A 15,184-nucleotide genomic window follows, 5' to 3' on the forward strand; every position below is an offset into this window, starting at 1 on the left:
GGACTGGATGCTTGCGAAGGACCACCCTGAGTTCGCGGTCTCAGAGACACCGTGTTCGTGCAAATGAAAACAAAACCCTTTTCTAACGGTAACAAAGGTTTATTATTCACTAACAACTTCGAGTAATGTAGCAAAGAAATAACAACTTTTCGTGACAAGTTAATTAGTGTAGTAATTAACCGTGTATAGGAACCGTGTGTAAAGTAATCGCGTACGAGTAACGTGCAAAGTACGGAGTTAAGGGTCGACGGAGACGCACAAGAAGAGAGAGATTTTTCTTCTTGCAAAATCTTAAATACTAAAGTTAATGGTAACCGTACATAGGCGTACCAGAAACTAAGAGGTCATCATCGGCGCTTCTTCTAGATTTGTCCTTGTGACTTGCCTAACTTTAACAATATAATTGGGTTTTATTGGAGGGCGTTTATGACCAGCATCGAGAACGTGTCTAAATTCTAGTACGCACAAAAGGTCGGCGAGGAGTTTTATTACACAGTTAGTCTAAGATCAAACAAAATGCGAATCAACATCTGGTCATACGGACAAAGTGGCAAGAGAAACGAGTAATGTCCATAGGCGTAGCACACGGATTTCTTACATACTAGTCACACATTTAATACTAGGCTTATGAAGAATACAACTTATCGAACTAATACATTAAATTAATTAACGGGAATTCTGTCCCCTACACAAGCCCTAACATGCCGGCCCCGTTAAAAGGTCGTTACCTTTTAAATTATTTACAAAGAGTTATTTGTTATTCATGGGCAATGGGCATATTTTCGACAATGATCTTCGCGATATAGTTCCACTGGGTAAGCGCACTGACACTACACGTATCACATGATCCTTTCCTTCGTGGAGTTCGACAACTCGAGCTAAAATCCAGCGCAGTGGGGCAGTATTGTGTTCCACCAGTAAAACTAATGCTCCAATATCTATGGTTTTATCTACAGTGTTCTTCCATTTACATCGAGTTTGCAAATTTGTCAAATAGTCTCTGGACCAACTATTCCAAAAATGCTGCTGGAGTTGTTGAAGTCGTTCGTAATGAGATAAGCGAGAGATAACGGCGTTCTGGTAGTCGGGTTGTGGTAAACTTGCCAACGAGTCACCAATAAGGAAATGCGCGGGAGTTAAGGGTGCATAGTCGTTTATGTCGTTTGAGATTGGCATTAGTGGTCGCGAGTTGAGACAAGCTTCGATTTTTACTAATAGGGTGTACATCTCTTCGTATGTTAGAGATGATTCACCTAAGACGCGGCGAAGATGAAACTTAGTCGATTTCACCGCCGCCTCCCACAATCCTCCCATATGGGCACTACGCGCGGGTATGAAATGCCACTTTATCAAATGATTGGCTAAAAATGTAGTTGTGGCGTTAATGTGTGATTCATTATTTATTAAGTTATAGAGTTCGATAAAATAATTATTGGCCCCTACAAAGTTAGAACCATTGTCTGAATGTATGTTTGTTGGTTTTCCTCGTCTGGAACAGAACCTTTCCAAAGCATTCAAAAAGCTATCGGTCGAAAGATCTTTAACCAGTTCGATATGTACTGCACGCGTGGCAAAACAAACAAAAATGCATATGTAAGTTTTTACGGATTTGGCTCTACGCAGCGTACCCTCCTTTATGAGTATAGGCCCTGCATAATCGATTCCGCAATTTGAAAAAGGTCGTGAAGGCGGTACCCTTGCGGTCGGAAGGGAACCCATTAAAAATTTCGAAGGTTTCGGTTTTACTCTAAAACATCTTATACATCTACTAAGGTTACGTTTAACTGCATTTTTTCCGTTTATTATCCAAAATCTGAGGCGAATTATCGAAAGCAAGTTTTGAACTCCCGCGTGGAGATGTTTCATATGCTCATTCTGTATTATCAAGTCAGTGAATTTATGTTTATACGGTAATATAATAGGGTGTTGTTGTTCAAAATTAAATTGTGAATTTATTAAACGTCCCCCGACTCGAAGTATTCCTTCTGAATCGAGAAATGGGTTTAGATTCAAAATTTTACTTTCGCTTGGGAGTTTTTTACTTTTGGATAAGTCGGAAATTTCCTTTTCGAAGCTATCCCGTTGAACCAATTTTACTAATAAAAGCAGTGACTCGTTTAATTCTTCAACTGTCAAGGCTGTTGACTTATTCATCACTTTGCGGCATCGATTTTTAAGTCTGCATATGTAACCTACTACTCTGTGCAGTTTGAAGAAGGTAGAAAATCTATCAAAAATGTTAAGTCCGTAGTTGTTGCTATTTACACTCGTTGTTTTATATACTGTGGTATGATTATTTTTTAATTCGGGCAAGACATCGACGGGAACCTCATGGCTATCTAAGTTCGCTTCCGTCCTTGATGTGTTTTTCTTTAAAAATTCGGGACCGTGAAACCAAAGATCACATCCCAGCAATTCCCTTGGGCTCAATCCTCTCGATATTACATCTGCAGGGTTGGCCTTGCTTGGCACGTGAGCCCACTCCGTTATCTTGGTCAATTCATTAATTTTTGCCACTCGATTGGCAACAAAGGTCTTAAGGTGAGCAGGATCAATTTTCAACCATGCCAAAACAATACTAGAATCCGTGAAGTATCGTACGTCTGATATTTGTATGTCTAAAATTTGTCTTACCGTATTCATTAGTTTGGCTAAAAGGTGGGCCGCTAGAAGCTCAAGTCGAGGCAAGGTCAATTTTTTAGCTGGAGCTACCCTTGATTTTCCTGTCAACAGTCGTAATTCGCGACTACCTGACTCATCCTCCGAGGCCACGTAAATACAGGCTCCGTAAGCCTTTTCGGAGCTATCAGAAAATCCGTACAATCTTATATGGGCCGTCTTTGTTGGAATTACAAGCCTATCGATCTTGTATTCATTGAGGCACTCCAGTTCATTCGAGAATTCCTCCCAAATCTGTCTTAGGTCATTCGGGACCGCTTGATCCCAACCGATATGTAATTTCCATAGAGCTTGAATGATTAACTTGGCCCTAGTTAATGCGGGACCGATCAACCCAAGCGGGTCAAAGATCTGCGAAATTTTTGAAAGAATAGTCCTTTTGGTAACACGGGATGGCTCGTATTTAATATTTACTGAATATTTTAGAGTATCTTGTTTAGGATCCCAGCTAATTCCAAGAGTTTTTAGATGCTTATCTTCATGAGGTAGAATTAAATTGTCGTGATTTTCGTTACTGTTTGCTTGTAGGATACTGTTTAAAACTATGCTACTGTTGAACGACCATTTTCTCAATTTAAAATTAGCTTGACTTAAAATATCGTCTAGTTCCCTATAAATTTGCAATGCATCTGTTTCCGAATCAATGCTAACCAACAAATCATCCATGTAGAACGAACGTTTAATTATTTCTGCTGTTCGTGGATACCTGTCTTTGTTGCGCTCGGCCAATTCTATCAAGCAACGTGTGGCTTGAAAGGGTGCACTCGATGTGCCATACGTTACCGTGTTGAGTTTATACACATTAATCGGATCATTAAGATTTGCTCGCCATAGTATCTTTTGGAAGTTACGTTCTTCCTCATGAATTTTTATACATCGGTACATCATTTTGATGTCCGCGCTCAAAACAATTTTGCGAAGTCTTAGACGTATCAAAATTGAGTACAAGTCATCTTGTACTACTGGTCCTACCAAAAGCGTGTCATTCAGGGAAATTCCTAAACTTGTTTTGCAGCTTGCATCAAAAACGACGCGACACTTCGTGGTAATAGAATTCTTTAGTACCGCACTGTGGGGTAAAAAATAAGAATTGTTTGGAATAGAGATGTCCTTTTCAATGGGTCCTTGAAGCGTCATGTGGCCTAAGTTCTCATATTCCGTCATAAATTCTACGTACTGCTTCTTGAGGTCCTTGTCCTTTTCTAACCTTTTCTCTACATTTGTTAACCGTTTTAGGGCATTCGATTTGGAGTCACCCAGACTAAAATCTGTTTGATTATTGAACGGATACCTTACGACAAAACTGTTGTCCATGTCGCGGGTTGTAGTTTGATTAAAATATTCCTCACAATAATTTTCTTCCTTTGATAGGAATTTAACATTTTCAAACTCTTCAATCTGCCAGAATTTCGTCAACGAATCATTTAATGTTTTATTTGAAATACTAGTCGCAAGGTTGCACACTACTTTCCGACTTTGAGATTCTCTGCATATTAAATTGCCCGATATTACCCAGCCTAAAGAGGTTTCTTGTAACATTGGCAATCCCTTTCCTAATTTAAGTTTACCCGAACCTAATAGATTATAAAATATATCTACCCCTAATAAAACATCAATTTGTTTTGGTTCATTAAATTTTTCATCAGCTAGATTGATATTTGTTGGAATTTGAAGTACCGAACTGGGAAATCTAAATGAGGGTAGATTTTCGGTAAGAATGGGCAAAACCAAAAATGCTATGTTAGATTCATATTGGTTGAACCTGGATTTTATTTTCGTGTGCACTCGCTGATTAATCTTTGTGACAATTTGACTGATACCTGATAATGAAAGGTCAATTGTTTGGGGACTTAAGTTTAACTTTCTGCAGAAGTTTTCTGTCATTAAATTTGACTGGCTTCCGCACTCGAGTAAGGCATTGCATTTATGCCAATTTCCTTTTCTGTCTGAGATGAGAATGGTAGCCGTAGATAGTAGTACTTGATTTTTATCAATACCTAACGATGATAATGCCAAAGGATTGTTTTCCGTATCGTACGTGACCGCGTTACTTTGGCCGATTGTTAAAACTGTAGATTGTTTGGATTCTCCATACCTTCTCAATACATCGTGAGCCGAAGGATTAGATGGAGAACTGATCGATGATTCATGTTCAGTTGATGATGAGGAAGGTTCATTAGTGCTGCTGTTGCTAGAATTTTGAACATGTTCACTTCCTGAACGTTTCTCTATATGTAACGTGCTATTATGTTTTTGGTTGCATTTTTTGCATCCTCTTGATCTACATTCCTGTTTCAGATGCCCTGGACGTAAACAGTTGCTACACAATTTATGTCTTCGAATTTCGTTATATTTGTCCGACACTGATAATTGGATAAAACGAGGACATTGATGAATGAAATGATTTTCAGTACAGATGTAACACTTATTGATTTTTTCGGTCAAAGAATACGAATAATTCTTAAACTGATGTGATTCGTTTCTTTTCTCGTGGCCTTTGTTTTGCATTCTATCCCTATCATGTTTATTTGAATGTACGGTTGAGAAGCCGCGAACCGCTTCCAACGAACGACATTTTTCGGTTAAAAATTCCATTAATTGATCAACAGTCGGCAATTCAGTATTACATTGTTTCCGCTCCCACTCCTGATTAGTACTATCATCCAGTTTGTTTAATATTATCGGTATCAACAAAACATCCCATTGATCCACGGGTAATTTTAATTTTCCTAATGATGATTTATGTTGCTGAACTGCATCTATTAATTTTCTAATATTTACAGATGATCCTTTATTCGCGTTTGGTAAATTAAGAACTAAACCTTTAGCGTGAATGTTAATAACTGCCTTTTTATTCTCGTATCTTTTTTGTAACAGATTTAAAGCGATTGTATAATTATCGGGAGTTATGTCGAGAGAGTCTATGAGATTTAGCGCATCGCCTTTACAACATAATTTTAGATATAACAATTTTTCTGTTTCACTCAAGTCGGTTCTGCTATGGACTAAGGAATCAAATATGTTTTTGAAACTGAACCAAGTTTCATAATTGCCATAAAATGAACGTAAGCCTAAATCCGGTAATTTTCCTAGACCTCTTGGTGAATTTTGTTTTCCTAAATGAGTATTAGTACTATTTTGATTTTTGCTAATTGAATTTATTAACTGCTTTAATTCTGAAATTAAATTAAAGTAGGCTGATTCGATTTCAATCCGTTGTTCTTCTTCGTTTAAGCTTAAAAATTCTAGACGAGATTGTACTTTATCGAACTGATTATAGTCCTCCTCCACGTTCTTGAGGCGGATTTCTAATTGAACTGTTTCTTGAATATCTCTGTTTTCACGAAGGTACTGTTCAAAACGGGATAAACGTTTAGTTAAAATTCTGCGAGCGTGCAAAAGTTCTCTAAATTCATCGTTCTCGCTAAGAGACTCTGCTGAGCCTAGTTCCATTTCGGATCGTTTTGAAATTTTTTCTTTTTGAGCTCTAGTGGTCATTTTTAACTACTATTGATAACGTGGCGTTAAAATAAATCAATTTACGCGATTCAAACAGAAGTACTACTGGAGAAATTAACTAGTTTCGACTTCTTTAATGTGCATAAATCGAGCATAAACCAAAGTAAATAAGTCGTATCAATCTCATACAACTAACGACCATTTAAAGTATCAAATGGGAATCGGGATTATGAGGTTATGCAAATTCAAAGAGGAAAAATCGTGATAAAAAGGAAATGACTCACCGGGATTGTTTCTTGCTCTCCTTGGGATCCACCGTTCTACTCCTTATTCCGCTTTCGATGTCCTATGTTCCACAGGTTCTGATCCAGTCCCGTGATATCCGGTTCGAAGTGACCAAAAATGTTCAATCCGGCTCGAAGGACCAAAAATGTTTAATCCGGCTCGAAGGACCAAAAATGTTTAATCCGGCTCGAAGGACCAAAAATGTTGATCCGGCTCGTAGGACCAAAAATGTTGATCCGGCTCGAAGGACCAAACTGTTTATTCGTGGATCGTGGTACCAAGATGTTGATTAGACATGGCCTAATTCTTGATACGTCTAGTAAGCAATGGACTGGATGCTTGCGAAGGACCACCCTGAGTTCGCGGTCTCAGAGACACCGTGTTCGTGCAAATGAAAACAAAACCCTTTTCTAACGGTAACAAAGGTTTATTATTCACTAACAACTTCGAGTAATGTAGCAAAGAAATAACAACTTTTCGTGACAAGTTAATTAGTGTAGTAATTAACCGTGTATAGGAACCGTGTGTAAAGTAATCGCGTACGAGTAACGTGCAAAGTACGGAGTTAAGGGTCGACGGAGACGCACAAGAAGAGAGAGATTTTTCTTCTTGCAAAATCTTAAATACTAAAGTTAATGGTAACCGTACATAGGCGTACCAGAAACTAAGAGGTCATCATCGGCGCTTCTTCTAGATTTGTCCTTGTGACTTGCCTAACTTTAACAATATAATTGGGTTTTATTGGAGGGCGTTTATGACCAGCATCGAGAACGTGTCTAAATTCTAGTACGCACAAAAGGTCGGCGAGGAGTTTTATTACACAGTTAGTCTAAGATCAAACAAAATGCGAATCAACATCTGGTCATACGGACAAAGTGGCAAGAGAAACGAGTAATGTCCATAGGCGTAGCACACGGATTTCTTACATACTAGTCACACATTTAATACTAGGCTTATGAAGAATACAACTTATCGAACTAATACATTAAATTAATTAACGGGAATTCTGTCCCCTACACAAGCCCTAACAGATAGAAATACACATACTTCAAATATACCGGGTAATTATTAAAAGTTTGCACGCTCCGCGCTCGGAAATTCCTGGTCCGATTCGGCCGTGTGACCACTCAAAATGTTCCTCTAGACAAGCTCTATCCAACGGTGCGATCAGTCGTGGGACTATTTTGATGAATTCCTGAGAAAAAAATTCACACACGTCAAATAAACCGGGTAATTATCAAAAGTTTACACGCTCCGCGCTCGGAAATTTCTGGTCCGATTCGGCCGTGTGACCACTCAAAATGTTCCTTTAGACAAGCTCTATCCAACGGTGGGATCAGTCGTGGGACTATTTTGATGAATTCCTGAGACAAAAATCCACATACCTCAAATAAACCGGTTAATTATTAAAAGTTTGCACGCTCCGCGCTCGGAAATTTCTGGTCCGATTCGGCCGAGTGACCACTCAAAATGTTCCTTTAGACAAGCTCTATCCTACGGTGGGATCAGTCGTGGGACTATTTCGATGAATTCCTGAGACAAAAATCCACATACCTCAAATAAACCGGTTAATTATTAAAAGTTTGCACGCTCCGCGCTCGGAAATTTCTGGTCCGATTCGGCCGAGTGACCACTCAAAATTTTCCTCTAGACAAGCTCTATCCAACGGTGCGATCAGTCGTGGGACTATTTTGATGAATTCCGGAGATAGAAATACACATACTTCAAATATACCGGGTAATTATTAAAAGTTTGCACGCTCCGCGCTCGGAAATTCCTGGTCCGATTCGGCCGTGTGACCACTCAAAATGTTCCTGTAGACAAGCTCTATCCAACGGTGGGATCAGTCGTGGGACTATTTTGATGAATTCCTGAGACAAAAATCCACATACCTCAAATAAACCGGTTAATTATTAAAAGTTTGCACGCTCCGCGCTCGGAAATTCCTGGTCCGATTCGGCCGAGTGACCACTCAAAATGTTCCCCTAGACAAGCTCTATCCAACGGTGCGATCAGTCGGGGGACTATTTTGATGAATTCCGGAGATAGAAATACACATACCTCAAATAAACCGGTTAATTATCAAAAGTTTGCACGCTCCGCGCTCGGAAATTTCTGGTCCGATTCGGCCGAGTGACCCCTCAAAATGTTCCTCTAGACAAGCTCTATCCAACGGTGCGATCAGTCGTGGGACTATTTTGATGAATTCCGGAGATAGAAATACACATACGTCAAATATACCGGGTAATTATTAAAAGTTTGCACGCTCCGCGCTCGGAAATTCCTGGTCCGATTCGGCCGAGTGACCACTCAAAATATTCCTCTAGACAAGCTCTATCCAACGGTGCGATCAGTCGTGGGACTATTTTGATGAATTCCTGAGAGAAAAATCCACATACCTCAAATAAACCGGTTAATTATTAAAAGTTTGCACGCTCCGCGCTCGGAAATTCCTGGTCCGATTCGGCCGTGTGACCACTCAAAATGTTCCTCTAGACAAGCTCTATCCAACGGTGCGATCAGTCGTGGGACTATTTTGATGAATTCCGGAGATTGAAATACACATACGTCAAATATACCGGGTAATTATTAAAAGTTTGCACGCTCCGCGCTCGGAAATTCCTGGTCCGATTCGGCCGAGTGACCACTCAAAATGTTCCTCTAGACAAGCTCTATCCAACGGTGCGATCAGTCGTGGGACTATTTTGATGAATTCCGGAGATAGAAATACACATACCTCAAATATACCGGGTAATTATTAAAAGTTTGCACGCTCCGCGCTCGGAAATTCCTGGTCCGATTCGGCCGAGTGACCACTCAAAATGTTCCTCTAGACAAGCTCTATCCAACGGTGGGATCAGTCGTGGGACTATTTTGATGAATTCCGGAGATAGAAATACACATACCTCAAATATACCGGGTAATTATTAAAAGTTTGCACGCTCCGCGCTCGGAAATTCCTGGTCCGATTCGGCCGAGTGACCACTCAAAATTTTCCTCTAGACAAGCTCTATCCAAAGGTGCGATCAGTCGTGGGACTATTTTGATGAATTCCGGAGATAGAAATACACATACTTCAAATATACCGGGTAATTATTAAAAGTTTGCACGCTCCGCGCTCGGAAATTCCTGGTCCGATTCGGCCGTGTGACCACTCAAAATGTTCCTTTAGACAAGCTCTATCCAACGGTGGGATCAGTCGTGGGACTATTTTGATGAATTCCGGAGATAGAAATACACATACGTCAAATATACCGGGTAATTATTAAAAGTTTGCACGCTCCGCGCTCGGAAATTCCTGGTCCGATTCGGCCGAGTGACCACTCAAAATGTTCCTCTAGACAAGCTCTATCCAACGGTGGGATCAGTCGTGGGACTATTTTGATGAATTCCTGAGACAAAAATCCACATACCTCAAATAAACCGGTGAATTATTAAAAGTTTGCACGCTCCGCGCTCGGAAATTTCTGGTCCGATTCGGCCGAGTGACCACTCAAAATGTTCCTCTAGACAAGCTCTATCCAACGGTGCGATCAGTCGTGGGACTATTTTGATGAATTCCGGAGATAGAAATACACATACTTCAAATATACCGGGTAATTATTAAAAGTTTGCACGCTCCGCGCTCGGAAATTCCTGGTCCGATTCGGCCGAGTGACCACTCAAAATGTTCCTCTAGACAAGCTCTATCTAACGGTGGGATCAGTCGTGGGACTATTTTGATGAATTCCTGAGACAAAAATCCACATACCTCAAATAAACCGGTGAATTATTAAAAGTTTGCACGCTCCGCGCTCGGAAATTTCTGGTCCGATTCGGCCGAGTGACCACTCAAAATGTTCCTCTAGACAAGCTCTATCCAACGGTGCGATCAGTCGTGGGACTATTTTGATGAATTCCTGAGAAAAAAATCCACATACCTCAAATAAACCGGTTAATTATTAAAAGTTTGCACGCTCCGCGCTCGGAAATTCCTGGTCCGATTCGGCCGAGTGACCACTCAAAATGTTCCTGTAGACAAGCTCTATCCAACGGTGGGATCAGTCGTGGGACTATTTTGATGAATTCCTGAGACAAAAATCCACATACCTCAAATAAACCGGTTAATTATTAAAAGTTTGCACGCTCCGCGCTCGGAAATTCCTGGTCCGATTCGGCCGAGTGACCACTCAAAATGTTCCCCTAGACAAGCTCTATCCAACGGTGCGATCAGTCGGGGGACTATTTTGATGAATTCCGGAGATAGAAATACACATACCTCAAATAAACCGGTTAATTATCAAAAGTTTGCACGCTCCGCGCTCGGAAATTTCTGGTCCGATTCGGCCGAGTGACCCCTCAAAATGTTCCTCTAGACAAGCTCTATCCAACGGTGCGATCAGTCGTGGGACTATTTTGATGAATTCCGGAGATAGAAATACACATACGTCAAATATACCGGGTAATTATTAAAAGTTTGCACGCTCCGCGCTCGGAAATTCCTGGTCCGATTCGGCCGTGTGACCACTCAAAATGTTCCTCTAGACAAGCTCTATCCAACGGTGGGATCAGTCGTGGGACTATTTTGATGAATTCCGGAGATAGAAATACACATACCTCAAATATACCGGGTAATTATTAAAAGTTTGCACGCTCCGCGCTCGGAAATTCCTGGTCCGATTCGGCCGAGTGACCACTCAAAATTTTCCTCTAGACAAGCTCTATCCAACGGTGCGATCAGTCGTGGGACTATTTTGATGAATTCCGGAGATAGAAATACACATACTTCAAATATACCGGGTAATTATTAAAAGTTTGCACGCTCCGCGCTCGGAAATTCCTGGTCCGATTCGGCCGTGTGACCACTCAAAATGTTCCTTTAGACAAGCTCTATCCAACGGTGGGATCAGTCGTGGGACTATTTTGATGAATTCCGGAGATAGAAATACACATACGTCAAATATACCGGGTAATTATTAAAAGTTTGCACGCTCCGCGCTCGGAAATTCCTGGTCCGATTCGGCCGAGTGACCACTCAAAATGTTCCTCTAGACAAGCTCTATCCAACGGTGGGATCAGTCGTGGGACTATTTTGATGAATTCCTGAGACAAAAATCCACATACCTCAAATAAACCGGTGAATTATTAAAAGTTTGCACGCTCCGCGCTCGGAAATTTCTGGTCCGATTCGGCCGAGTGACCACTCAAAATGTTCCTCTAGACAAGCTCTATCCAACGGTGCGATCAGTCGTGGGACTATTTTGATGAATTCCGGAGATAGAAATACACATACTTCAAATATACCGGGTAATTATTAAAAGTTTGCACGCTCCGCGCTCGGAAATTCCTGGTCCGATTCGGCCGAGTGACCACTCAAAATGTTCCTCTAGACAAGCTCTATCTAACGGTGGGATCAGTCGTGGGACTATTTTGATGAATTCCTGAGACAAAAATCCACATACCTCAAATAAACCGGTGAATTATTAAAAGTTTGCACGCTCCGCGCTCGGAAATTTCTGGTCCGATTCGGCCGAGTGACCACTCAAAATGTTCCTCTAGACAAGCTCTATCCAACGGTGCGATCAGTCGTGGGACTATTTTGATGAATTCCTGAGAAAAAAATCCACATACCTCAAATAAACCGGTTAATTATTAAAAGTTTGCACGCTCCGCGCTCGGAAATTCCTGGTCCGATTCGGCCGAGTGACCACTCAAAATGTTCCTGTAGACAAGCTCTATCCAACGGTGGGATCAGTCGTGGGACTATTTTGATGAATTCCTGAGACAAAAATCCACATACCTCAAATAAACCGGTTAATTATTAAAAGTTTGCACGCTCCGCGCTCGGAAATTCCTGGTCCGATTCGGCCGAGTGACCACTCAAAATGTTCCCCTAGACAAGCTCTATCCAACGGTGCGATCAGTCGGGGGACTATTTTGATGAATTCCGGAGATAGAAATACACATACCTCAAATAAACCGGTTAATTATCAAAAGTTTGCACGCTCCGCGCTCGGAAATTTCTGGTCCGATTCGGCCGAGTGACCCCTCAAAATGTTCCTCTAGACAAGCTCTATCCAACGGTGCGATCAGTCGTGGGACTATTTTGATGAATTCCGGAGATAGAAATACACATACGTCAAATATACCGGGTAATTATTAAAAGTTTGCACGCTCCGCGCTCGGAAATTCCTGGTCCGATTCGGCCGAGTGACCACTCAAAATGTTCCCCTAGACAAGCTCTATCCAACGGTGCGATCAGTCGGGGGACTATTTTGATGAATTCCGGAGATAGAAATACACATACCTCAAATAAACCGGTTAATTATCAAAAGTTTGCACGCTCCGCGCTCGGAAATTCCTGGTCCGATTCGGCCGAGTGACCCCTCAAAATGTTCCTCTAGACAAGCTCTATCCAACGGTGCGATCAGTCGTGGGACTATTTTGATGAATTCCGGAGATAGAAATACACATACTTCAAATATACCGGGTAATTATTAAAAGTTTGCACGCTCCGCGCTCGGAAATTCCTGGTCCGATTCGGCCGAGTGACCACTCAAAATGTTCCTCTAGACAAGCTCTATCCAACGGTGGGATCAGTCGTGGGACTATTTTGATGAATTCCTGAGACAAAAATCCACATACCTCAAATAAACCGGTGAATTATTAAAAGTTTGCACGCTCCGCGCTCGGAAATTTCTGGTCCGATTCGGCCGAGTGACCACTCAAAATGTTCCTCTAGACAAGCTCCATCCAACGGTGCGATCAGTCGTGGGACTATTTTGATGAATTCCGGAGATAGAAATACACATACTTCAAATATACCGGGTAATTATTAAAAGTTTGCACGCTCCGCGCTCGGAAATTCCTGGTCCGATTCGGCCGTGTGACCACTCAAAATGTTCCTCTAGACAAGCTCTATCCAACGGTGCGATCAGTCGTGGGACTATTTTGATGAATTCCTGAGAAAAAAATTCACACACGTCAAATAAACCGGGTAATTATCAAAAGTTTACACGCTCCGCGCTCGGAAATTTCTGGTCCGATTCGGCCGTGTGACCACTCAAAATGTTCCTTTAGACAAGCTCTATCCAACGGAGCGATCAGTCGTGGGACTATTTTGATGAATTCCGGAGATAGAAATACACATACCTCAAATAAACCGGTTAATTATTAAAAGTTTGCACGCTCCGCGCTCGGAAATTCCTGGTCCGATTCGGCCGAGTGACCACTCAAAATGTTCCTCTAGACAAGCTCTATCCAACGGTGGGATCAGTCGTGGGACTATTTCGATGAATTCCTGAGACAAAAATCCACATACCTCAAATAAACCGGTTAATTATTAAAAGTTTGCACGCTCCGCGCTCGGAAATTTCTGGTCCGATTCGGCCGAGTGACCACTCAAAATTTTCCTCTAGACAAGCTCTATCCAACGGTGCGATCAGTCGTGGGACTATTTTGATGAATTCCGGAGATAGAAATACACATACGTCAAATATACCGGGTAATTATTAAAAGTTTGCACGCTCCGCGCTCGGAAATTTCTGGTCCGATTCGCCCGAGTGACCACTCAAAATGTTCCTCTAGACAAGCTCTATCCAACGGTGCGATCAGTCGTGGGACTATTTTGATGAATTCCGGAGATAGAAATACACATACTTCAAATAAACCGGTTAATTATTAAAAGTTTGCACGCTCCGCGCTCGGAAATTCCTGGTCCGATTCGGCCGAGTGACCACTCAAAATGTTCCTCTAGACAAGCTCTATCCAACGGTGGGATCAGTCGTGGGACTATTTCGATGAATTCCTGAGACAAAAATCCACATACCTCAAATAAACCGGTTAATTATTAAAAGTTTGCACGCTCCGCGCTCGGAAATTCCTGGTCCGATTCGGCCGTGTGACCACTCAAAATGTTCCTTTAGACAAGCTCTATCCAACGGTGGGATCAGTCGTGGGACTATTTTGATGAATTCCGGAGATAGAAATACACATACGTCAAATATACCGGGTAATTATTAAAAGTTTGCACGCTCCGCGCTCGGAAATTCCTGGTCCGATTCGGCCGAGTGACCACTCAAAATGTTCCTCTAGACAAGCTCTATCCAACGGTGGGATCAGTCGTGGGACTATTTTGATGAATTCCTGAGACAAAAATCCACATACCTCAAATAAACCGGTTAATTATTAAAAGTTTGCACGCTCCGCGCTCGGAAATTTCTGGTCCGATTCGGCCGAGTGACCACTCAAAATGTTCCTCTAGACAAGCTCTATCCAACGGTGCGATCAGTCGTGGGACTATTTTGATGAATTCCGGAGATAGAAATACACATACTTCAAATATACCGGGTAATTATTAAAAGTTTGCACGCTCCGCGCTCGGAAATTCCTGGTCCGATTCGGCCGTGTGACCACTCAAAATGTTCCTTTAGACAAGCTCTATCCAACGGAGCGATCAGTCGTGGGACTATTTTGATGAATTCCGGAGATAGAAATACACATACCTCAAATAAACCGGTTAATTATTAAAAGTTTGCACGCTCCGCGCTCGGAAATTCCTGGTCCGATTCGGCCGAGTGACCACTCAAAATGTTCCTCTAGACAAGCTCTATCCAACGGTGGGATCAGTCGTGGGACTATTTCGATGAATTCCTGAGACAAAAATCCACATACCTCAAATAAACCGGTTAATTATTAAAAGTTTGCACGCTCCGCGCTCGGAAATTCCTGGTCCGATTCGGCCGAGTGACCACTCAAAATGTTCCTCTAGACAAGCTCTATC

General features: G+C 41.7%; 1 protein-coding gene across 1 annotated transcript; it reads right to left on the bottom strand.

The window, feature by feature from the left end:
* Positions 1 to 750: 750 nt before the first annotated feature.
* LOC136418959 (uncharacterized) lies at positions 751 to 6,132 on the bottom strand. Its single transcript, XM_066405166.1, has 2 exons — positions 2,022 to 6,132; positions 751 to 1,361 (listed from the first exon to the last, which is right to left on the bottom strand). Exons 1-2 carry the CDS (start codon positions 6,130 to 6,132, stop codon positions 751 to 753), a joined length of 4,722 nt encoding a protein of 1,573 aa, XP_066261263.1.
* Positions 6,133 to 15,184: the final 9,052 nt, after the last annotated feature.

This window comes from Euwallacea similis, unplaced genomic scaffold (assembly GCF_039881205.1).
Source record: "Euwallacea similis isolate ESF13 unplaced genomic scaffold, ESF131.1 scaffold_51, whole genome shotgun sequence".
NCBI classification, from domain to species: domain Eukaryota; kingdom Metazoa; phylum Arthropoda; class Insecta; order Coleoptera; family Curculionidae; genus Euwallacea; species Euwallacea similis.